Genomic DNA, 24,672 nt, shown 5'->3' with positions numbered 1-24,672 from the left:
AGGGGCCTGGGACCCCAAAATTGAGCCCAGAGACCCCAAAAATAACCCCTGCACCCCCAGAATCACCCCCCAGGACCCCCAAAATAAGGCCTGGGCCCCCCCCAAAATGGCCTCCAAACCCCCAAAATTGACCCCCTGCACCCCAAAAAAAGGGGCCTGGGACCCCGGAAATGGCCCCAAGGACCTGAAAAATGGGGCCCGGGACCCCAAAATTGAGCCCCCGCACCCCCAAAAAAGGGGCCTGGGACCCCAAAAATCGCCCCAGGGACCCCAAAAACGGGGCCCAGGACCCCAAAATTGACCCCCCCGCACCCCAGAAATGGCTGCGGGGACTCCAAAAATGGCCCCCGAACCCCCAAAATTGAGCCCCTGCACCCCAAAAAAGGGGCCTGGGACCCCAAAAATCACCCCAGGGACCCCAAAAAAGGGGCCTGGGAGCCCAAAAGTAGCCCCTGAACCCCCAAAATTGAGCCCCTGCACCCCAAAAAAAGGGGCCTGGGACCCCAAAATTGACCCCCAGGACCCCAAAATTGACCCCAGAGACCCCTAAAAACGACCCCTGCACCCCTAAAATCACCCCCAGGACCCCCAAAATGACCCCAAAGACCCCAAAATTCACCCCTGCACCCCCAAAATGACCCCAGGGACCCCAAAATTCACCCCTGCACCCCCAAAATTCACCCCTGCACCCCCAAAATTGAGCCCAGGGACCCCAAAATAACCCCCAGGACCCCAAAATTGACCCCTGGACTCCCCAAAAATGACTCCGGGACCCCAAAACTGACCTCCCAGGCCCCCAAAAATTGATCCCCGCACCCCCAAAATCCCCCTTTTTCACCCCAAAAAAACCTCTGCCGGCCTTAACCCCAAACCCACAACTTTTCACCCCACATTCCCACCGATGGGTGAGGGGGGACACCCCCAAATCCCCCCTCAGCACCCCAAAACCCCCTTCAACACCTAAAACCCCCCCCCTCCACGCTCCCAAAATCTGAATTTTTCACCCCAAAACCAGTTCCCGGCTTTAAAACCTCATTTCCGGCTCTAAAATCGCCGTTTTTTGGGGTCAAATTTTACCGGCTGGGTTGGGGGGATCCCCTGACACCCCAAAATCTCCTCCTGCACCCCAAAATCCCCCCTCACCTGGGAGTGGGGGTCGTAGTAGAGGCCGGTGAGGGGGTCGTAGTAGTAACCCGACGTCTCGTCGTACTGGTACGTGGAAACATCTGGAACCGCTGGGGGGGGGGGGGGGAATGGGGGGGGTCACTGGTGCCCCCCCAAAATTTTGGGGGTCTCCCCAAAACCTTGACACACCTTCGAAGGTCTGGGGAGCTCCCCAAATTACTCAGGACCCCCCCCAAAAAATCGTCGTGCGGGGTTACGTAAAGGATAACCCCCCCCCCCCCCAATGCCCCCCCCCCCCCAAATCCTGTAGCCCCCCCCAAAATCCTGTAGCCCCCCAAAATGTAACGCTGCCCCCCCCAGGATCCCCCCAAAATCCTCCCAACCCCCCAGGATCCCCCCAGCCCCCCCCAAACCCCTTCAGGACCCCCCCAAACCCTTCAGCCCCCCCAAAATGTAACACACCCCCCCCAGGCCCCCCCAAACCCCTTCAGGACCCCCCCAAAATGTAACACCCCCCCCCAGGCCCCCCCAAACCCCTTCAGGACCCCCCCAGCCCCCCCAAAATCCCCCCCCCCCCCCACTTACGGTACTGGCCGTAGGACTCGGAATTGGGGGGGGCGGCCGGGGGGGGCCCGGGGGGGGCCGGGCTGGGGGTCTCGGTCTTGAGGGACCCCGCGTAGCTCTGGAGGGGGGGGGGGAGCACCCCAAAATGACCCCCCCCACCCCCAAAATCCCCCCCCCTCCACCCCCGCAACCCCCCCGTTTGCCTCCCCCCACTTTTGGGGGCCCCCCAACGTAGCCTGCCCGTTTTTAGGGTGCCCCCCCTGTTTCCTCCACGCCCCCTCCCCCACTTTTTGGGCCCCCCCCCCCCAAATTTACAAACCCCTCCCCTTTTTACCCCCCCCCACTTTTGGGGGACCCCCCCCCCCAAATTATATCTCCCCAAAATCTCCCTCTCCCTCCTTTCTTCGGGTCCCCCCACCCACTTTTGGGGTCCCCCCCCACTTTCAGGTCCCCCCCCCCCACCTTCAGGGTCCCTCCACCCACTTTTGGGGTGTCCCCACTTTTGGGGTCCCCACACACTTTTGGGGTCCCCCCCGCACTTTCAGGGTCCCCCCCACTTTCGGGGCCCCCCCCACTTTCGGGGTGCCCCCCCCACACTTTTGGGGTCCCCCCATTTTCAGGGTCCCCACCCACTTTTGGGGTCCCCCCTGCACTTTTGGGTCCCCCCCACTTTCGGGTCCCCCCACCCACTTTTGGGGTCCCCCCCGAACTTTCAGGGTCCCCCCCACTTTCGGGGTGCCCCCCACACACTTTTGGGGTCCCCCCATTTTCAGGGTCTCCCCCACACTTTCGGGGTCCCCCCCACTTTCGGGTCCCCCCCCTGCACTTTTGGGGTCCCCCCACTTTCAGGGTCCCCCCACCCACTTTTGGGGTCCCCCCCTGCACTTTAAGGGTCCCCCCCCACTTTCGGGGTCCCCACCCACTTTTGGGGTCCCCCCCTGCACTTTTGGGGTCCCCCACTTTCAGGGTCCCCCCACCCACTTTTGGGGTCCCCCCTGCACTTTTGGGGTCCCCCCCCACTTTCAGGGTCCCCCCACCCACTTTTGGGGTCCCCCCTGCACTTTCAGGGTCCCCCCCCACTTTCGGGGTCCCCACCCACTTTTGGGGTCCCCCCTGCACTTTTGGGTCCCCCCCACTTTCGGGGTCCCCCCCCACTTTCGGGTCCCCCCCCTGCACTTTTGGGGTCCCCCCACTTTCGGGGTCCCCCCCCACTTTCGGGTCCCCCCACACACTTTTGGGGTCCCCCCCTGCACTTTCAGGGTCCCCCCCCCCACTTTCAGGGTCCCCCCCACTTTCGGGGTCCCCCCCCACTTTCAGGGTCCCCACCCACTTTTGGGGTCCCCCCCCACTTTCGGGGTACCCACCTGGGTGGGGGCTCCCGGGGGGGTCCCGGCGGGGGTCTCGGCAGCGGGGGAGGGGTACGGGGGGGCTCCGGGGGGGGCGCGGGGGAAGGAGCCGCCCCCTCCCCCCGTGGGGTCCAGCCCTGGCACGGCCGGATCCTCCGCACCTGGGGGGATCCATAGGTGGGGGGGGGGATCTATAGGTGTGGGGGGGGATCTATAGGTGTGGGGGGGATCTATGGGGGGGGGGATCTATAGGGGGGGGGATCTATAGGTGTGGGGGGGATCTATAGGTGTGTGTGGGGATCTATAGGTGGGGGGGGATCTATAGGTGTGTGTGGGGATCTATAGGTGTGGGGGGGATCTATAGGTGTGTGTGGGGATCTATAGGTGGGGGGGGATCTATAGGTGGGGGGGATCTATAGGGGGGGATCTATAGGTGTGTGGGGGGATCTATAGGTGTGTGGGGGGGATCTATAGGTGGGGGGGGATCTATAGGTGGGGGGGATCTATAGGTGTGTGGGGGGGATCTATAGGTGTGGGGGGATCTATAGCTGTGTGTGTGGGATCTATAGGTGTGGGGGGGGATCTATAGGTGGGGGGGGATCTATAGGTGTGGGGGGGATCTATAGGTGGGGGGGGGGATCTATAGGTGGGGGGGATCTATAGGTGTGGGGGGGGATCTATAGGTGGGGGGGATCTATAGGTGGGGGGGATCTATAGGTGGGGGGGGATCTATAGGTGGGGGGCGGATCCATAGGTGTGGGGGGGGGATCTATAGGTGTGGGGGGATCTATAGGTGTGTGGGGGGGATCTATAGGTGGGGGGGGGATCTATAGGTGTGGGGGGGGATCTATAGGTGTGGGGGGGATCTATAGGTGGGGGGGATCTATAGGTGTGTGGGGGGGATCCATAGGTGTGGGGGGATCTATAGGTGTCTGGGGGGGATCTATAAGTGTGTGGAGGATCTATAGGTGTGGGGGGATCTATAGGTGTCTGGGGGGATCTATAGGTGTGTGGGGGATCTATAGGTGTCTGGGGGGATCTATAGGTGTGGGGGGGATCTATAGGTATGGGGGGATCTATAGGTGTCTGGGGGGGATCTATAGGTGGGGGGGATCTATAGGTGTGTGGGGGATCTATAAGTGTGTGGGGATCTATAGGTGGGGGGGATCTATAGGTGTGGGGGGGATCTATAGGTGTGGGGGGGGATCTATAGGTGGGGGGGGATCTATAGGTGTCTGGGGGGGGATCTATAGCTGGGGGGGGATCTATAGGTGTGTGTGGGGATCTATAGGTGTGGGGGGGATCTATAGGTGTGTGGGGGGGATCTATAGGTGTGGGGGGGATCTATAGGTGTCTGGGGGGGATCTATAGGTGTGTGTGGGGGATCTATAGGTGTGGGGGGGATCTATAGGTGGGGGGGGGGGATCCATAGGTGTGTGTGGGGGATCTATAGGTGTGGGGGGGGATCTATAGGTGTCTGGGGGGGATCTATAGGTGTGTGGGGGATCCATAGGTGGGGGGGGTTCTATAGGTGTGGGGGGGATCTATAGGTGTGTGTGTGGGATCTATAGGTGTGGGGGGGATCTATAGGTGTTTGGGGGGATCTATAGGTGTGGGGGGGATCTATAGGTATGGGGGGATCTATAGGTGTCTGGGGGGGATCTATAGCTGTGGGGGGGATCTATAGGTGTGTGGGGGATCTATAGGTGTCGGGGGGGATCTATAGGTGGGGGGGATCTATAGGTGTGGGGGGGATCTATAGGTGTGGGGGGGGATCTATAGGTGGGGGGGATCTATAGGTGTCTGGGGGGGGATCTATAGCTGTGGGGGGGATCTATAGGTGTCTGGGGGGATCTATAGGTGTGGGGGGGATCTATAGGTGTGTGTGGGGGATCTATAGGTGTGGGGGGGGATCTATAGGTGTCTGGGGGAGACCTATAGGTGTGTGTGGGGGATTTATAGGTGTGGGGGGGATCTATAGGTGGGGGGGGGGATCCATAGGTGTGTGGGGGGGATCTATAGGTGTGGGGGGGGATCTATAGGTGTCTGGGGGGGATCTATAGGTGTGTGGGGGATCCATAGGTGGGGGGGGTTCTATAGGTGTGGGGGGGATCTATAGGTGTGTGTGGGGGATCTATAGGTGTGGGGGGGGATCTATAGGTGTGTGGGGGGGATCTATAGGTGTCTGGGGGGATCTATGGGGGGGATCTATAGGTGGGGGGGGATCTATAGGTGGGGGGGATCTATAGGTGTGGGGGGGATCTATAGGTGGGGGGGATCTATAGGTGTGTGTGGGGGGATCTATAGGTGTGTGGGGGGGATCTATAGGTGTCTGGGGGGGATCTATAGGTGTGTGTGGGGGGGATCTATAGGTGTCTGGGGGGATCTATAGGTGTGGGGGGGGATCTATAGGTGTCTGGGGGGATCTATAGGTGTGGGGGGGGTTCTATAGGTGTGTGTGGGGGATCTATAGGTGTGGGGGGGATCCATAGGTGTGTGTGGGGGATCTATAGGTGTGGGGGGGATCTATAGGTGGGGGGGGATCTATAGGTGTGGGGGGGGGATCTATAGGTGTGGGGGGGATCTATAGGTGTGGGGGGGATCCATAGGTGTGTGTGGGGGATCTATAGGTGTGTGGGGGATCTATAGGTGTGGGGGGATCTATAGGTGTGGGGGGGGATCTATAGGTGTGTGTGGTATCTATAGGTGGGGGGGGATCTATAGGTGTGGGGGGGATCTATAGGTGGGGGGGGATCTATAGGTGTGGGGGGGATCTATAGGTGGGGAGGATCTATAGGTGTGGGGGGGGATCTATAGGTGTGGGGGGATCTATAGGTGTGGGGGGGATCTATAGGTGTGTGTGGGGGATCTATAGGTGTGGGGGGGGTTCTATAGGTGTGGGGGGGGATCTATAGGTGGGGGGGGATCTATAGGTGTGGGGGGGATCTATAGGTGGGGGGGGGGATCCATAGGTGTGGGGGGGGGATCTATAGGTGTGGGGGGATCTATAGGTGTGGGGGGGGGATCTATAGGGGGGGGGATCTATAGGTGTGTGTGGGGGGATCCATAGGTGTGGGGGGATCTATAGGTGGGGGGGGATCTATAGGTGTCTGGGGGAGATCTATAAGTGTGTGGAGGATCTATAGGTGTGGGGGATCTATAGGTGTGTGGGGGATCTATAGGTGTCGGGGGGGATCTATAGGTGTGGGGGGGGATCTATAGGTGGGGGGGATCTATAGGTGTCTGGGGGGGGATCTATAGCTGTGGGGGGGATCTATAGGTGTCTGGGCGGGATCTATAGGTGTGGGGGGGATCCATAGGTGGGGGGGTTCTATAGGTGTGGGGGGGATCTATAGGTGTGTGTGTGGGATCTATAGGTGTGTGTGGGGGATCTATAGGTGTCTGGGGGGGGATCTATAGGTGTGTGTGTGGGATCTATAGGTGTCGGGGGGGATCTATAGGTGGGGGGGGATCTATAGGTGTGGGGGGGATCTATAGGTGTGGGGGGGGATCTATAGGTGTCTGGGGGGGATCTATAGGTGTGTGTGGGGGATTTATAGGTGTGTGGGGGATCTATAGGTGGGGGGGGGGATCCATAGGTGTGTGGGGGGGATCTATAGGTGTGTGGGGGGATCTATAGGTGTCTGGGGGGGATCTATAGGTGTGTGGGGGATCCATAGGTGGGGGGGGTTCTATAGGTGTGGGGGGGATCTATAGGTGTGTGGGGGGGATCTATAGGTGTGGGGGGATCTATAGGTGTGTGGGGGGGATCTATAGGTGTCTGGGGGGGATCTATAGGTGTGTGTGGGGGATCTATAGGTGTCTGGGGGGATCTATAGGTGTGGGGGGGGATCTATAGGTGTCTGGGGGGATCTATAGGTGTGTGGGGGATCTATAGGTGTCTGGGGGGATCTATAGGTGTGGGGGGGGTTCTATAGGTGTGTGGGGGGGATCTATAGGTGTGGGGGGGATCCATAGGTGTGTGTGTGGGATCTATAGGTGTGGGGGGGATCTATAGGTGGGGGGGGATCTATAGGTGTGGGGGGGGATCTATAGGTGTGGGGGGGGATCTATAGGTGTGGGGGGGATCTATAGGTGTGGGGGGATCTATAGGTGTGTGGGGGATCTATAGGTGTGTGTGGGATCTATAAGTGGGGGGGGATCTATAGGTGTGGGGGGGGATCTATAGGTGGGGGGGGATCTATAGGTGTGGGGGGGATCTATAGGTGGGGAGGATCTATAGGTGTGGGGGGGGATCTATAGGTGTGGGGGGATCTATAGGTGTGGGGGGGATCTATAGGTGTGTGTGGGGGATCTATAGGTGTGGGGGGGGTTCTATAGGTGTGGGGGGGGATCTATAGGTGGGGGGGGATCTATAGGTGTGGGGGGGATCTATAGGTGGGGGGGGGGATCCATAGGTGTGTGGGGGGGATCTATAGGTGTGGGGGGATCTATAGGTGTGGGGGGGGGATCTATAGGGGGGGGGGATCTATAGGTGTGTGGGGGGGGATCCATAGGTGTGGGGGGATCTATAGGTGTCTGGGGGAGATCTATAAGTGTGTGGAGGATCTATAGGTGTGGGGGATCTATAGGTGTCTGGGGGGGGATCTATAGGTGGGGGGGATCTATAGGTGTGTGGGGGATCTATAGATGTCGGGGGGGATCTATAGGTGTGGGGGGGGATCTATAGGTGGGGGGGATCTATAGGTGTCTGGGGGGGGATCTATAGCTGTGGGGGGGATCTATAGGTGTCTGGGCGGGATCTATAGGTGTGGGGGGGATCCATAGGTGGGGGGGGTTCTATAGGTGTGGGGGGGATCTATAGGTGTGTGGGGGGGATCTATAGGTGTGTGTGGGGGATCTATAGGTGTCTGGGGGGGATCTATAGGTGTGTGTGGGGGATCTATAGGTGTCTGGGGGGGGATCTATAGGTGTGTGGGGGGGATCCATAGGTGTGGGGGGGATCTATAGGTGGGGGGGGGATCCATAGGTGTGGGGGGGGGATCTATAGGTGTGTGGGGGGATCTATAGGTGTGGGGGGGATCTATAGGTTTGGGGGGATCTATAGGTGTCTGGGGGGATCTATAGGTGTGGGGGGGATCCATAGGTGTGGGGGGGGATCTATAGGTGTGGGGGGGGATCTATAGGTGTGGGGGGGGATCTATAGGTGTGGGGGGATCTATAGGTGTCTGGGGGGGATCTATAGGTGTGGGGGGGGATCTATAGGTGTGTGTGGGATCTATAGGTGTCTGGGGGGGGATCTATAGGTGTGTGTGGGGATCTATAGGTGTGGGGGGGATCTATAGGTGTCTGGGGGGGGATCTATAGGTGTGTGTGTGTGGGGATCTATAGGTGTGGGGGGATCTACAGGTGTCTGGGGGGATCCATAGGTGTCTGGGGGGGATCTATAGGTGTCTGGGGGGGATCCATAGGTGTGTGTGGGGGGATCTATAGGTGTGTGGGGGGATCTATAGGTGTGGGGGGGATCTATAGGTGTCTGGGGGGGGATCCATAGGTGTGGGGGGGATCTATAGGTGTCTGGGGGAGATCTATAGGTGTGGGGGGGATCTATAGGTGTCGGGGGGGGATCCATAGGTGTGGGGGGGGGGATCTATAGGTGTCTGGGGAGGGATCCATAGGTGTCTGGGGAGGGATCCATAGGTGTCTGGGGGATCCATAGGTGTCTGGGGGGGGGATCCATAGGTGTCTGGGGGGGGATCCATAGGTGTCTGGGGATCTATAGGTGTCTGGGGGATCTATAGGTGTCTGGGGGGGATCTATAGGTGTCTGGGGGGGGATCCATAGGTGTCTGGGGGGGATCTATAGGTGTCTGGGGGGGGATCCATAGGTGTCTGGGGATCTATAGGTGTCTGGGGGATCTATAGGTGTCTGGGGGGGATCTATAGGTGTGTGGGGATCTATAGGTGTCTGGGGGATCTATAGGTGTCTGGGGAGGGATCCATAGGTGCCTGGGGGATCCATAGGTGCCTGGGGGTTCTATAGGTGCCTGGGGGATCCATAGGTGCCTGGGAGCTGCTATAGGGTGCCCTGGGGGTTCCATACGGTGCCCTGGGGGTTCTATACATATCCTGGGCTCTCTATAGGGTTTCCTGGGGCTCCTATAGGGTGTTCTGGGTTCTCTATAGGGTAGCCTGAGCTCTCTATAGGTGTCTGGGAGCTGCTATAGGGTGTTCTGGGGCTCCTATAGGGTGGCCTGGGGGTTCTATAGGTGTCTGGGAGCAGCTATAGGGTGCCCTGGGGCTCCTATAGGGTGTTCTGGGTTCTCTATAGGGTAGCCTGAGCTCTCTATAGGTGTCTGGGAGCTGCTATAGGGTGTTCTGGGGCTCCTATAGGTATCCTGGGCTCTCCATAGGGTGTCCTGGGGTTTCTATAGGGTGTCCTGGCCTCTCTACAGGTGCCCTGCAGCCCCTATAGAGCATTCTAAGGCTTCTATAGAGCATCCAGAGCATTCTATAGCCTGTCCAGGAGATTCTATAGGTGTTCTGGGGCTTTCTGTAGGCTGTCCTCCGCCTTCTATAGGTGCCTGGGGGCTTCTATAGGTGTGCAGCACTTCCATAGGGTGCCGGGGGTTTCTATAGGGTGCCTGGGGGTTTCTATAGGGTGCCGGGGGGTTTCTATAGGAGGGCTGGGCCATTCTATAGGGTGCCTGGGGTTTCTATAGGGTGCCCAGAGGTTTCTATAGGATGTCTGGGGGTTTCCATAGGGTGCCTGGGGTTTCTATAGGAGGGCTGGGCCATTCTATAGGGTGCCTGGGGGTTTCTATAGGGTGCCTGGGGTTTCTATAGGAGGGCTGGGCCATTCTATAGGGTGCCTGGGGGTTTCTATAGGGTGCCTGGGGTTTCTATAGGAGGGCTGGGCCATTCTATAGGGTGCCTGGGGGTTTCTATAGGGTGCCGGGGGGTTTCTATAGGAGGGCTGGGACATTCTATAGGGTGCCTGGGGTTTCTATAGGGTGCCCAGGGGTTTCTATAGGATGTCTGGGGGTTTCCATAGGGTGCCAGGGGTTTCTATAGGAGGGCTGGGCCATTCTATAGGGTGCCGGGGGGTTTCTATAGGGTGCCGGGGGGTTTCTATAGGGTGTCTGGGGGTTTCTATAGGGTGTCCTGGGGTTTCCATAGGGTGCCAGGGGTTTCTATAGGAGGGCTGGGCCATTCTATAGGGTGCCGGGGGGTTTCTATAGGGTGTCTGGGGGTTTCTATAGGGTGCCGGGGGGGTTCTATAGGGTGTCTGGGCCATTCCATAGGGTGTCCCGGGGGGGCGGGGCACTCACCGGGGGCGGGGCCATCGGCCTTGGCAGGGGCGGAGCCAGAGAGGGCGGGAGCAGGGGGCGGGGCCCCGGGGGCCTTGAGGTAGGCGGAGCCATAGAGGGCGGGGGTGGGCGTGGCGAAGCTCTCCTCCGATTGGTAGAAGCCGGTGAAGTCACTGGGAGGCTCCTCCCCCCCGGCCCACGTGGTTTCTCCACCCGGGGCAGCCTGGGGGGCGTGGCCAGAGTCAGGACACGCCCCCCCGGGTGCAAGCCCCGCCCACCCACTGCAAAACCCCGCCCCCTCCCAATGCCCCCACCCTCTCCCAGAAGCCCCGCCCACCCGGCCCAAGCCCCACCCACTCAGCCTAAGCCCCGCCCCCACGCCCGCCCACCCCCGAAGCCCCGCCCACCCCTGAAGCCCCGCCCACCTGGGAGAGCGCCCATTGGGCGGCAGCGATGGCGGTGGAGGCCACGGAGGCGGCGCTGGCGCGGGGCGGGCCCTCGCCTGGCCCCGCCCCCTGCACCTCGCTGGGAGGGTGGGGTTAGGGGGCGGGGCCTCGCCACGGGGGCGGGGCCAGGCCACCAGGTGGGTGTGGCTTATGAGCAGTGGGCGGGGCTTATACTGGGTGGGGCTTAAGGGCTTCGGGGTGGGCTGAGGGGGTGGGGCTTCAACAGTGGGGGTGGGGCTTGGGCCGGGTGGGCGGGGCTTAGTGGGGGGGCAGGGCTCTACATCACCCCTATAGGCTGGGTGGGACCTGGGGCGGGGCCTGGGGCTGGTGGGCGGGGCCTGAGAGCCGGTAGGTGGGGCCTGAGGGTTGGTGGGCGGGGTCTGGGGCCGGTGGGCGGGGCCTGGGGGTTGATGAGCAGAACCTGAAGCCAGTGGGTAGGGCCTGAGATCCAGTGGGTGGGGCCTGGGTTGGTGGGCGGGGCCTGGGGGCCAGTGGGCGGGGCCTGGGGTTGATGAGCAGAACCTGAAGCCAGTGGGTGGGGGCAGGGGGTTGTGGGCGGGGCCTGGGGGTTGGTGGGCGGGGTCTGAGGGTTGTGGGCGGGGCCTGGGGCCGGTGGGCGGGGCCTGGGGCCGGTGGGCGGGGCCTCACCGCTTGGAGCCTTTGGCGAACTCGACGTTGATGCTTTTGCCGTCGATGTGGAGGGGGGGGTGCAGGGCCTGCAACATCTGTAACAGCTGGGAGGCTTCCTGGGGGGGGGGGGGAAGGGGGCACCCAGGGTGAGCGGGGGGTGTCCCCCACCCCCCCCCCCCCCAAAAAACCCCAAATCGGGGGGCGGAAATACGGGGGGGAGAACCCACCACGATGGTGGCGAGCTGGACGAAGGCGAAGCCGCGGTTGAGCTGGGTCTGCCGGTCCTTGATGACGCGGACGTTGGCGGCCGAGAGCGCGGCGAAGGGGGCGAGGGCGGCCAGGATGGACTCCAGGCTGCTTTGGGGGTGCAGGTTACGGAGGATGATGGCTGGAAAAAGGGGGGGGGGGGGGGGGGGAACCCCGAGATTTAAGGGACTTTTATGGGAGCTGGAAGCACCGTAAGCCCCGCCCCCTGGCAACAAGCCCCGCCCCCTGGCAACAGGCTCCACCCCCTGCCCCCCCAAACTCACTGTCGTTGGCGTTATCGGCTCCCGGCTCCGTCCCGCTTTGGGGTGCGCCCGGGGTCCCCCCCAGGGCGGGGCCGTAGGGCTGGGGGAGGGGCAGAAGCCCCGCCCCCCCGCCGGGCACCAATTCGGGGCGGGGTCCCCCAGGCCCTCGCTGCTCCGCTTCTGCGCCCCGAAACAGAGAGAGGCCCGCGGTCAGAGGGAGAGGCCCCGAATCGGGGGGGGGGGGGGGGGGGGGGGGGGGGGGGCGACGCCAAAATCCGGGGCCTGAGCCCCATATTGGGTGATGGAACCCCAAAAGCTGATGGCTGAACCCCAAAATTTGGTGGTTGAACCCCCAATTTAGTGGGTGGACCCCAAAATCTGGGGGCTGAACCCCATATTTGGTGGTTGAACCCCAAAATCTGGTGGTTGAACCCCAAAATCTGGGGGCTGGACCCAAAAATCTGGTGGTTTAATGCCAAAATTTGGTGGTGGAACCCCCAATTCAGTGAGTGAACCCCAAAATCTGGGGGCTGAACCCCATATTAAGTGATGGAACCCCAAAATCTGATGGCTGAACCCCAAAATTTGGTGGTTGGACGCCAAAATTTGGTGATGGAACCCCAAAATCTGGGGGCTGAGCCCCATATTTGGGGATGGAACCCCAAAATTTGGTGGTGGAACCCCAAAATCTGACGGCTGAACCCCAAAATTTGGTGGTTGGACCCCAAAATCTGGGGGCTGAACCCCACATTGGGTGATGGAACCCCAAAATTTGGTGGTGGAACCCCACCCTTAAGCCCCCCCCCCCAATCCCCCAAAATCTGGGGGCTGAACCCCACATTGGGTGATGGAACCCCAAAATTTGGTGGTTGAACCCCAAAATCTGGGGGCTGGACCCCATAATTTGGTGGTGGAACCCCCAATTTAGTGAGTGAACCCCAAAATCGGGGGGCTGAACCCCATATTAAGTGATGGAACCCCAAAATCTGACGGCTGAACCCCAAAATTTGGTGGTTGGACGCCAAAATTTGGTGATGGAACCCCAAAATCTGGGGGCTGAGCCCCATATTTGGGGATGGAACCCCAAAATCTGACAGCTAAACCCCAAAATTCGGTGGTTGGACCCCAAAATCTGGGGGCTTAATGCCAAAATTTGGTGGCGGAACCCCAAAATTGAGTAGTTGAACCCCCAGTTTGGTGGCTGGACCCCAAAATCTGGTGGCTCAACCCCCAAATCTGGGGGTTGAACCCCAAGATCTGGAGGATGAACCCCATATTTGGCGATGGAACCCTAAAACTTGGTGTTTAAACCCTAAATTTAATGGTTGAACCCCAAAATCTGGGGTTGAACCCCAAAATCTGGGGGTTGAACCCCAAATTTGGTGGCTGGACCCCAAAATCTGGCGGTTGGACCCCAAAATCTGGGGGCTGAACCCCAAAATTGGGGGGCTGAACCCCAAAATTTTGCTGTTTAACCCCCAAATCTGGTATTTGAACCCCAAATCTGGTGGCTGAACCCCAAAATTCCTCCCCTCCTCCTCCCCCCCAGCATTTTGGGGTTCCCCCCCAGCGGCTTTAAGGACCCTCCAGGACAATTTTGGGGGGACCCCTACGTTAACTTTGGGGACGCCTTGGGTGTTGGGGGGGGGACACCCCAATATTTTTGGGGTGAAATCAGGGGGTTTGGGGGTGACTCACCGGCTTTGGGGACGCCGCACTTGAAGCACTTCTCCCGCCGCTTGAAGTTCTGCACCCCGCACTGCCGGGCACCCCAAAACCCCCCCGCTGCACCCCAAAATCCTGCACCGCACCACACGTTACCCCCCCCAAACCCCCATAAACCCCAGGGACCCCCCCAAGATCCTTCAGGACCCCCCCAAAATCCCCCAGGGAACCCCCAAATCCCTTAAGCCCCCCCCCCCCCCAAATCCCCCAGGACCCCCCCAGGGACCCCCCCAAAACCCTTCAGGACCCCCCAAAATCCCCCACGAACCCCCCAAACACCTTAAGCCCCCCCCCCAAATCCCCCAGGACCCCCCCAAAACCCCCAGGAACCCCCCAAAACCCCTAAGGACCCCCCAAAACCCCCCAGGGACCCCTCAGAACCCCCCCAGGGACCCCCCCAGAACCTCCCAAACCCCCCAGGACCCCCCCAGAACCCCTAAGGACCCCCCAAAATGCCCCAGGACCCCTCAGAACCCCCCCAAACACCCCAGGACCCCCCCAAAACCCCTCAGGGACCCCCCAGGGACCCCTCAGGGCCCCCCCAGGACCCCCCCAAAACCCCCCAGGGACCCCTCAGGGCCCCCCCAAAACCCCCCAGGGACCCCCCAAAACCCCTAAGGACCCCCCTGAACCCCCCAGGACCCCCCAAAAACCCCCCACGATCCCCCCAAATCCCCCAGGGCCCCCCCAAAACCCCCCAGGGCCCCCCCCAAAACCCCTAAGGACCCCCCCAAAACCCCCCAGGGACCCCTCAGAACCCCCAGGGACCCCCCAGGACCCCCCAAAAAACCCCTAAGGACCCCCCTGAACCCCCCAGGACCCCCCCAAAAAACCCCCACGATCCCCCCAAACTGCCCCAGGGACCCCTCAGGGCCCCCCCAAGACCCCCCAAAACCCCCCAGGGCCCCCCCAAAACCCCTAAGGACCCCCCCAAAACCCCCCAGGGACCCCTCAGAACCCCCCAGGGACCCCTCAGGGCCCCCCCAAAACCCCTAAGGACCCCCCTGAACCCCCCAGGACCCCCCCAAAAACCCCCCCGATCCCCCCAAACTGCCCCAGGGACCCCTCAGGGCCCCCCCAAGACCCCCCAAAACCCCCCGGGGACCCCTCAGGGCCCCCCCCAAAACCCCCCAGGACCCCCCCAAAACCCCTAAGGACCCCCCTGAACCCCCCAGGACCCCCCAAAAAAACCCCCCACGATCCCCCCAAATCCCCCAGGGCCCCCCAAAACCCCCCAGGGCCCCCCCAAAACCCCCCAGGGACCCCTCAGGGCCCCCCCCAAACCCCTAAGGACCCCCCAAAAAACCCCCCAGGACCCCCCAAAAAACCCCCCAGGGACCCCTCAGGGCCCCCCCAAATCCCCCAGGGCCCCCCCAAACCCCCACCTTAGCGCAGAGCCAGTCCTCGTTGATCTTGGGCTTGGGGTCGCTGTAGTGCAGGGAGACGCGCTGCCCCAGCAGGCTCAGCCCCTGCTGCAAGGGGGGGGACACACGCGCTCGCACGAGGGCTCGCACGAGGGCTCGTGCCCGCCCCCGCCACGGCCTTCGCGCGAGGGACGGCGGGAGGGGGGCGCGAGGGTTCGTTTTGGGGGGAAGGGAGGGGGATCGGGGATGGTGCTGGGGCTCGCACGAGGGGTCGCACCGGGGCTCGCACGAGGGACGGGGGAGGGAAGGGTCACGGTGGGGTTTGCACCGGGGGGGGGGGCACGAGGGCTCGCATGAGAGATCGAGACAGCGGGGCGCCGGGGTTCGCGGGAGGCCTCGCACGAGGGCTCGCATGAGGGGGCGCACCAGAGATGATACCGGGTGGCACGTAGGAGGCCTCGCACGAGGGGGGCACCAGGGCTTGAACCAGGGGGCACAAGGGCTCGCGCCGCAACTTGAACCAGAGGGGACGAGGGCTCGCACGACGGGGGGCATGAGGGCTCGCGCATACGCTCGCTTGGCCCTCGTGTGAAGGCTTGCATGAGGGGGCACCAGGGCTCGCACCAGGGTTCGTACCAGGGGGTACAAGGGCTCGCCTGAGGCCTCGCACGAGGGGGGCACCAGGGCTCGCACGAAGGCGCGTGAAGGCTTACACCAGAGCTTGCACGAGGAGGCACAAGGGCTTGCACCAGGGTTCACACTGTGGCGCACCAAGGCTCGCACAAGGGCTCGCACCAGGGGCTAAGCCAGGGTTCATACCAGGGAGCACGAGGGCTCGCACGAGGGCTCGCACGAGGGGGCACAAGGACTCGCACTGGGGCTCGCACCCACCCTGGCACCCACCCTTGCACGAGGGCTTGCACAAGGGTGGCACAACAGATGGCACCAGGACTCGCAGGAGGGCTCGCACGAAGGGGCACAAGGGCTCGCACGACGGCTTGCACCAGGGCTCGCGCCAGACGGGCACGAGTGCTCGCACGAGAGCTCGCATGGTCCTTGCACCAGAGCTCACACCAGGGCTTACACAAGGGTTCGTACGAGGGGGCACCAGGGCTTCCGCCCACCCTCGCGTAACCCTCGCACCAAGGCTTGCACGAGGGGGCACAAAGGCTCGCACCAGAGCTCACACCAGAGGGCACAAGGGCTCGCACGAGGGCTGGCACCAGCAGGAACGAGGGCTCGCACAAGGCCACAGAGACTCACGCCAGGGCTCGCACGAGGGCTCGCACCCGCCCTCGCACAAGAGCGCATCAGCGGGCACCAGGGCTCACGAGGGCTCGCACCAGGGCTCGCACAGGAGGGCAATAGGGCCTCGCACCAGGGCTCGCATGAGAGCGCACAAGGGCTTGCACAAGGGTCTCCCAAGGCCCTCCCGTAGCTCGCAGCAGGGGCTCACACCAGGGTGCACGAGGGTCTCGCACGAGAGCGCACCAACGTCTCGCAGGGCACTTGCGCGAGGGCGCACAAGGGCTTGCACGAGGGTCACGCGAAGGTCTCGCACGAGGAAGCACAAGGGTCTCGCACAGCGCTTGCACGAGGGCTCGCACGAGGCTGGCACAAGGGTCTCGCACAAGGACCACGCAACGATCTTGCACGGGAGCGCGTGAAGGCTCGCACCGGGGTCACACAAGAGTCTCGCACGAGGGCGCACAAGGGTTTCGCGACAGCGCGCGAGGGCTTGCGCAAGAGCCGCGCAAACGTCTTGCACGAGGGCGCACGAGAGTCGCACACAAAGATCACACAAGACTCGCGCAGGGGTCTCACACGAGGGCGCACAAGGGTCTCGCGCAGGCGCGTGCAAGGGCTCGCACAAGGGGCACGAGGCTTTCGCGCAAGTTTGCACAAGGGTCTGGCACAGGGTGCACAAGGGTTTTAAACAAGGGTCCTGCACGAGGGTCTCGCACGAGGGCGCATGAGGGCCATGCGTGGCGCTTGCACGAGGGTTTTACACAAGGGTCTCGCACGAGGGCGCCCAAAAGTCTCACACGAGGGTGCCCAAGGGTTTTGCACGAGGGCCTCACACAAGGGTCTCGCACGAGGGTGCCCAAAGGTCTCACACGAGGGTCTCGCACAAGGGTCTTGCACAAGGGTGCCCAAGGGGTTTGCACGGGGGTTTTGCCCGAGAGTCTCGCGCAAGGGCACACAAGAGTTTCACGAGGGTCTCGCACAAGGGTCTCGCACGAGGGTGCCCAAGGGGTTTGCACGAGGGTCTCGCACGAGGGTGCCCAAAGGTCTCGTGCGAGGGTGCCCGAGGGTTTTGCACAGGGGGGTTTTGCACGAGGGTCTTGCACGAGGGCGCCAAGAGTTTCGCACGAGGGTCTCGCACGAGCGTCTCACACCATCGCCCCACGGCCGCAAAGGCGGCGGCCCAGGCGTCACCCAGCACCCACCGCGGGGTGGGGGGGTGGGGGTGGGGGCGGGGGGGCCCAGGCGTCACCCAGCACCCACCGCGGGGTGGGGGGGTGGGGGTGGGGGCGGGGGGGCCCAGGCGTCACCCAGCACCCACCGCGGGGTGGGGGTGGGGCCCGGGGAAGGACCCAGCACCCGTTTCGGGGGAGGGGAGCGACCTGGTTGGCGTCCATCCACCGCGCCGCGTCCTGGACGTGGTTAAACTCCACGAAGGCGAAGCCGCGGCTCTGACCTGGAAGGACCCGACGGGGTGGGGGGGGGGGGGCGAAACCGTCAGGGAGAGCACCCATGGGTGCCCCCGCCCTAGCCTGGGTTACCCGCTAAGGACACCCCCCGCCCCCGCCACCGCCCCCCTTCTCGGGTCGGGTATAAGCACCCATGGGTGCTCCTCCCCACGTTGGGTATTTTGGGGGCGGGGCGGGCACCCGTGGGTGCTTCTGGGATCACCTAGGGTGGGGGTGGGCACCCATGGGTGCTCCTGGGATGCCCCAGGGATCACCTGGAGTGGGGGTGGGCACCCATGGGTGCTCCTGGGATGCCCTGTCTTGGCTATGGGCACCCCTGAGACCCCTTGGGTGAGGTATGGGCACCCTTGGGTGCCCCTGGGACCCCCCAGGAATCACCTGGAGTGGGGATGGGCACCCTTGGGTGCTACTGGAACACCCCCCCTCCCCGGGATCCCCGGGTAGGGTGTGGGTGCTCCCTGGGAGCCTCTCTGCGGGGATGGGCACCCATGGGTGTTCCTGGGACCTTCCTAGGTTGGGTATGGGCACCCATGGGTGCTCCTGGGACCCCTCTGAGGCCTTTTGGGGTGGATATGGGCACCCGTTGGAGCCCCTGGGTAGGATATGAGCACCCATGGGTGCTCCTAGGACCCCCCTGGGACACTTGGGAGTGGGAATGAGCACCCATGGGTGCTCCTGGGATCTCTGTAGTTTGGGTATGGGCACCCACGGGCGCTCTTAGGACCCCTCTGGGACCTCCTGGGTTGGGTGTGGGCACCCATGGGTGCTCCTAGGACCCCTCTGGGACCCCCTAAATATGCTACGAGCTCTTATAGGTGCTTCCGGGACCCCCTAGATACTGTACGGGCACCCCTGGGTGCCCCCTGGGGAGGGAACAGCACCCCTGGGTGCTCCTGGGGATGGGACCAGCACCCCTGGGTGCTGCCTGAGGAAGGGACTGGCACCCCTGGGTGCCCCTTGGGCAGAAGACAGGCACCCCTGGGTGCCCCCAGACAATGGGATCAGCACCCCTGGGTGCTCCTGGGGATGGGATCAGCACCCCTGGGTGCTCCTGAGGAAGGGACTGGCACCCCTGGGTGCCCCTTGGGCAGGAGATGGGCACCCCTGGGTGCCCCCAGCTATGGGTCTGGCACCCCTGGGTGCCCCTTGGGTCTGCGCCGGGCACCCCTGGGTGCCCCCAAGGTGTGGGAGCAGCACCCCTGGGTGCTCCTGGGGAGGGGACGGGCACCCCTGGGTGCCCCCAGGAAACAGGACCAGCACCCCTGGGTGCCCCTAGAGCTGGGACCAGCACCCCTGGGTGCTCCTGGGGAGGGGACGGGCACCCCTGGGTGCCCCCGAGAAACAGGACCAGCACCCCTGGGTGCTCCTAGAGCTGGGACTGGCACCCCTGGGTGCCCCTGGGGATGGGTCAGCACCCCTGGGTGCTCCTGGGGAGGGGACTGGCACCCCTGGGTGCCCCTGGGGAAGCAGGACCAGCACCCCTGGGTGCTCCTAGAGATGGGACAGGCACCCCTGGGTGCCCCCTAAGTCCGGCGCAGCACCCCTGGGTGCTCCCTAGGGACAAGACTGGCACCCCTGGGTGCCCCCCAAATCTGACCCAGCACCCCTGGGTGCTCCTTGGGAATAGCAGGCACCCCTGGGTGCCCCCCAAATCTAGCACAAGCACCCCTGGGTGCCCCTAGAGATGGAACCACCACCCTTGGGTGCCCCTTGGGGATGGGACCAGCACCCAAGGGTGCCCCTCGACATGAATAGGGTTGCGCCCACCCACCCCCGCCCCCCTTCCCAAGAGACCCAGGCGGGTGGGTACCCCCAAAAAGGGATCTGGGCCTCCGGGTGCCCCCCACCCTCACCCTGAAGGGCACCCATCTGTCGGGGCTCACCTGAGGACTTGTTGCGCATCAGTCGCACCTCGCGGGGCTGCACCCCCTGCGCCTGCAGCTGCGCCCGGATCTGGGGGGGGGGGGCAACATGGGACACTCGGCGTCAGGGGGACCCTGGGGTCTGGGGGGGGCACCCAGGGGTTTGGGGGCACCCAGGGGTCCCGGCAGCTGGAATGAGGGCACCCTGGAGGGGGCGTGGCCTGAGGGGAGGGGGCGTGGCCTGAGGGGAGCAGCTCAATGGCGTTAAAGGGGCGAAGGCAAAGGGGGCGTGGCCAAAAGGGGGCGTGGTCAGAGGGAGGGGGCGTGGCTAGCCCACCCCATAGGGATGCTCTAGAAAGCCTTGGCCCCGCCCTCTCTGGTGGGATTTAAAGGGGCAGTGGCCCCGCCCAATGGGCGGTGCTTAAGGGAGGGGGTGTGGTCGAGCTAAGGGGCGTGGCCAATGGTCCCCAAGGTGATTGGTAGAGACCGAGCTGCTACAGCTGGGGGGGGCGTGGTCATCTTTAAAGGGCGGTGCCACCCCTAGAGAGGCGGGGCTTATCCGAGAGGGTGTGGCCAAGCACAGGGGGCGTGGCTAATTCCTTATAAGGCAGCCTGCCGGCAAACAGAGCGGGGATTTAAAGGGCCAGCGTCCCGCCGAAGGGGTTGGGCTTACGTCGTTCTCGGTGGCGGCCTGGGGCAGCATGCGGAGCATGACGATGGTGCTGGCCCGCGGCTCCTCCTCGGTCGCTTCGGGCCGGTAATCCTGGTCCCGGTAGTCACCGTCGGCACCGAACGGCAACGTCGGGGGGGTCGGGGCGGGATCCCGCTTCCGGGGGGGCTCCGAACCCTCGTAGGAGGCCTGGGGGGGGGGGGAAAGTGGGTGCGGGGGGACCCCAGGTGTGTGGGGAGGGGACCCAAGTGACCGGCACCCACCTGAGGGGGGGTCCCAGGGGCGGGGGGGCCCTCCGGAGGACCCCCGTAGCCGCGATAGTCCATGTCGCGATAGTCGTGATCCCGTTGGGTACGGGAGCCTTCTTCGGGGGGGGCTGGGGCGCCCCCGTAGCGTCCCGTCCGGTCCCCGCGACCCCCCCTGGGGGAGGGGGTGGGTGTCAGTGGGGGTCCCCAGGCATCCCCAGCGTCCCCTCCCCCCCGAGGGGTCCCCAAAATGCCCCCCCCGAGGGGTCCCCAAATGTCCCCTCCCCCCTTAGGGGGTCCCCAAATGTCTTCTCCTCCCCATGGGGTCCCCAAATGTCACCACCCCCCCACCAGGTCTCCAGTTTCAGGGTCCCCCCCAGGTCCCCCTTACCTGCGTTCGTACTCCATGGTGCTGGTACCTGTGGGGGACAGCGTGACTGGGAGGACTGGGAGGAACTGGGAGGGGGTAGAGAGAAACTGGAGGGTAGTGGGAGGAACTAGGTGGGGACTGGGAGGTATTGGGGGGCAACTGGGCAGCACTGGGAGGGATTGGGATGACCTGTGGGGGCAACTGGGATGAACCGGGAAACACTGGGGTGAACTGTGGGGTAGTGGGGAACACTGAGATGCAGCGATGGGGTGATAACAAGCACTACAGACCACTGGGATGAACTGGGGGGTACTGGGAGGCACTGGGTGGACCTGCGAGGGACTGGGATGAGCTGGGGGGGCCACTGGAAGGGACTGGGGGGGGACTGGGGGGGGCTGGAAGGGGCTGGGAGGGAACTGGGGTGGCACTGGGAGGGAACTGGGATGAACTGGCGGCCACTGGGACCTGCCCCAGGGGAGGGCAAAGGTCAAACGCGGACCCCCCGCCAGGCCCCGCCCCCTCATTAGCATACACAGCCCCGCCCCCTCCAGCGAGCTCCAGCGCCGGGCCCCGCCCCCTCACCCCCTTCTAGCCAATCCCCGCCGGTGCCGGGATGGGGGGGGGGGGGTGTCCGGCAACCCCCTCCCCTCCCCGGTAAGCCCCGCCCCAGCCCGGTAAGCCCCGCCCCTCCCGTGTAGGCCCCGCCCCTCCCCGGTAGGCCCCGACCTGTCCCCGCCGCTCCGCCGCCGCCGCTCCCGAGCAGCAAAATGGCGGCGCCGCTCCGCGCTCGGCCCGCCCCGAGCTCCCACGCCCGCCCCCGCCAGGCTTCCATTGGTCGTTCCGCCCGTCCGTCCGCTCGTCTGCACGCTCCATTGGCCAGCGCCCCCGCGCGCCCCGCCGGGGGGCGGGGCCTTCTTTGGAGGGAGAAGCTAGGGGGCGGGGCGCCCCGCGAGAGCGCCGGCCGTGGCTTCTGATTGGTCGCGGCGCGCGGAGAGGCGGAGCCACCCTCGAAGAGAACGGCGGGGGCGGGACGCTGCTCAAGCGCTTTCTCGTGGTTGGTTAGAGCGCGGCGGCTGCCTTCTCTGATTGGCCGGACGGGCGGGAGGAAAAAGACGGAAGCGGCGGGGCGGGACTTCCGTCGGGAAGATGGCGGCGCTGGGGAGGGCGCTGCGGGCGCTGAAGGCCGGCGCGTTACGGGCCGGGGCCCGGGGCCGCTCGGCGGGGCCGCCCGGGGCCGTGGTGCTGCCGCGAGCGCCGCTGGGGGCGGACCCCCACGAGGAGGAGCCAATGATGGTGGCCCAGAGGAAGGTGGGCGTGGCCTGCGCGGGGGGGGCGGGGCTTGAAGGAGCGGAGCCGTGGGGCAGGGAGGTCAAGGGCGAGCGGGAATGGCTGGGGGGCGGGGCTTTGGGAAAGGGGCGTGGCCTGGGGAAGCTGAAGACATTGACAATGGGGCGGGGCTTAAGGGAAAGGGGTGGGGCATTGGGGCAGAGTAAGGGGCGTGGCCCGGGAGGGGCGGGGCTTAGCCGGGTGGGGGCGGGGCTTTGAGGGGGCTTGGGGGTGGGAGGGGCTTGTGCGGGGGGCGGGGCTTGGTAATCAGGGGCGGGGCTTAGTGGGATCTGGGGTGGGGCCTTTGTGGGTGTGGCCAAGCCTGGGGGCGTGGCCTTGGGGGCGAGGGGGCGTGGCCTTGGGGCGAGGGGGCGTGGCCTACCACAGGTAAGGGGGGGCGGGGAGGGGAAGGCACCCCGGGGGGGGGGATTTCGGGTGACCCAGGCGCCCCGGTGCCAGCAGAACCCCGATTACCACGGCTTCTCGGCGGAGCCGGACGCCGACGTCATCAACATGCGGGCGGTTTTCTTCGCCGGCATCTCCGTCGCCATCGTCCTCGGCACCGTCTTCCTCCATTACCTGCCCGACTACGGGTGAGGGGGCACCGGGGGGGCTGTAGGGAGCCTATGGGGGCCTCGGAGGGGACATGGGGAGGCTATAGGGGTCTGTGAGGGGATATAGGGGGCCCCTAGGGGGTCTATAGGGACCTATGAGGGTTCTAGGGGGTCGATAGGGGCTTATGAGGGGATATAGGGGGCCTGTGGGGGTCTATAGGGGCCTCGGAGGGGATATAGGGGTCTGTAGGGGGTCTATAGGGGCCTATGAAGGGATATAGGGGTCTGTAGGGGCCTCGGAGGGGATATAGGGGGCCTATAGGGGCCTATGAGGGCATATAGGGGGCCTGGAGGGAGTCTATAGGGGCCTATAAAGGGATATAGGGGCCTATAGGGGGCCCATAGGGGGTCTATAGGGGCCTACGAGGGATATAGGAGGCCTGTGGGGATCTATAGGGGCCTATGAGGGGATCTAGGGGGCCCCTGGGAGCCTTACAGAGGTCTATAGGTGTCTGTGAGGGGATTCTAGGGGGCCCTAGAAGGCCTATATGGGCCTATGAGAGCATATAGAGGGTCCCTAGAGGGCCTATAGGGGCCTATGGGGGATATAGGGGTCTTTAGGGGGCCCCTAGGGAACTATGGGGGTCTATAGGGGCCTACGAGGGGGTCTATAGGAGCCTATAAGGGATTCTTAGGAGTTTTACAAGGAACTGTAGGAGTCTATGAGAGAATTTAGAAATTTGTGGAGAGTGCCTATGGGTTCTATAAGGATTTATAGAAAGATGTAGCGGTGCTCTGAAGAGCTTGTGGAGGCTAATGAGAGGATATAGGATGTCTATAGGAGACCTATAGGGGCCTATGAAGAGATATAGAGGGCCCTTGGGAGCTTTATAAGGGTCTATAGGGGTCTCTGAGGGGATCTAGGGGGTCTATAGGGGCCTATGAGGGGATCTAGGGGGTCCCTATAGGGGATATAGGGGAGCTCTGGGAGCTTTTAAGCATCTATATAAATTTATGAGGGGATCTAGGGGCCTATAGGGGACCTGTGGGGATCTATAGGGGGATCCTAGGGAGCCCATTAGACCCTATAGAAACTTATAGAGGAAAACAAAGAGCTATAGGGGCTCCCTAAGAGTTCTATAGGAGCCTGCGAGGGGATGTAGGGACCCTGTATAGGGGCTATAGGGGGGGCTATAGGGGGGGCTATAGGCACCGCCTTGCCTTTCCCCGCAGGCTGCGGCAGTGGGCCCGGCGCGAGGCCGAGATGCGGATCCGGGAGCGGGAGAGTCGGGGGCTGCCGCTGCTGGACCCCAACTACTACGACCCCGCCCGCCTCGCCCTGCCCCCCCCGGAGTGACACCTCGGGGTGCTGGGGGGGGGGGGGGGGGGCCCTTGGGGGTCACCCAGGACCCCTTTGGGTGGGGGACACGCACACAACCCCCCCACCCCCTGTTCGTTAATAAAGTGATGGGTGCTCGGCCGGACACCTGGGTCCCCCTCTGTTTGTATTGGGGGGGGTGATGTCACTACAACTCCCAGCAGCCCCCGAGGCGGTATGACGTCACTAGGCGGCGACACCACGAGGTCTGAAGCCCTTCCCTCCCCCCCCCCATAGGGTCCCTATAGCTTCCCCATAGGCTCCTATGCCCTCCCCCCGAGCCCCTATAGGGTGCTGCAACACCCCCCCCCCCCAATCCCCCTTGGCACCCTATAGCCCCCATAGGGCCCCCCATACCTCCCCAATGGGCCCTATAGGCTCTCTATATCCCCCTATAGCCTGTTATAGCCCCCCCCCCAGCCCCTATATGTCCCCCATATGTCCCCTATACCCCCCTCAAGACCCCCTACCCTCCCTGGCTATCCATAATCCCCTATATGTCCCTATAGCACCCCCCTATAGCTCCCCCATAACCCTCTATAGCCCACTATAGGCACCCGTAGCTCCCTATACT

The 24,672-nt window shown here is 63.6% G+C and overlaps 2 protein-coding genes across 2 annotated transcripts in view; one reads left to right on the top strand and one right to left on the bottom strand.

Annotated features, from left to right (window-relative positions):
• Positions 1 to 21,904, bottom strand: part of RBM10 (RNA binding motif protein 10) — a 29,721-nt gene extending 7,817 nt beyond the window's left edge. Inside the window, 16 exon segments of the mRNA XM_054808634.1 lie at positions 1,144 to 1,235; positions 1,711 to 1,807; positions 3,054 to 3,196; positions 10,327 to 10,528; positions 10,731 to 10,830; positions 11,400 to 11,497; positions 11,609 to 11,769; positions 11,912 to 12,070; positions 13,589 to 13,649; positions 15,001 to 15,087; positions 17,607 to 17,680; positions 19,577 to 19,646; positions 20,229 to 20,414; positions 20,489 to 20,645; positions 20,862 to 20,926; positions 21,567 to 21,904. Coding sequence (XP_054664609.1) covers positions 1,144 to 1,235; positions 1,711 to 1,807; positions 3,054 to 3,196; positions 10,327 to 10,528; positions 10,731 to 10,830; positions 11,400 to 11,497; positions 11,609 to 11,769; positions 11,912 to 12,070; positions 13,589 to 13,649; positions 15,001 to 15,087; positions 17,607 to 17,680; positions 19,577 to 19,646; positions 20,229 to 20,414; positions 20,489 to 20,645; positions 20,862 to 20,926; positions 21,567 to 21,713 — 1,899 coding nt within the window. The 5' untranslated portion in view covers positions 21,714 to 21,904.
• Positions 21,905 to 21,960: 56 nt separating this feature from the next.
• NDUFB11 (NADH:ubiquinone oxidoreductase subunit B11) lies at positions 21,961 to 24,204 on the top strand. Its single transcript, XM_054808639.1, has 3 exons — positions 21,961 to 22,148; positions 22,629 to 22,759; positions 23,954 to 24,204. Exons 1-3 carry the CDS (start codon positions 21,987 to 21,989, stop codon positions 24,075 to 24,077), a joined length of 417 nt encoding a protein of 138 aa, XP_054664614.1. The 5' UTR covers positions 21,961 to 21,986; the 3' UTR covers positions 24,078 to 24,204.
• The last annotated feature ends 468 nt before the right edge of the window (positions 24,205 to 24,672 follow it).

Source organism: Grus americana, chromosome 38 (assembly GCF_028858705.1).
Source record: "Grus americana isolate bGruAme1 chromosome 38, bGruAme1.mat, whole genome shotgun sequence".
Taxonomy (NCBI): domain Eukaryota; kingdom Metazoa; phylum Chordata; class Aves; order Gruiformes; family Gruidae; genus Grus; species Grus americana.
This window is presented reverse-complemented; position numbering and strand designations above follow the sequence as displayed.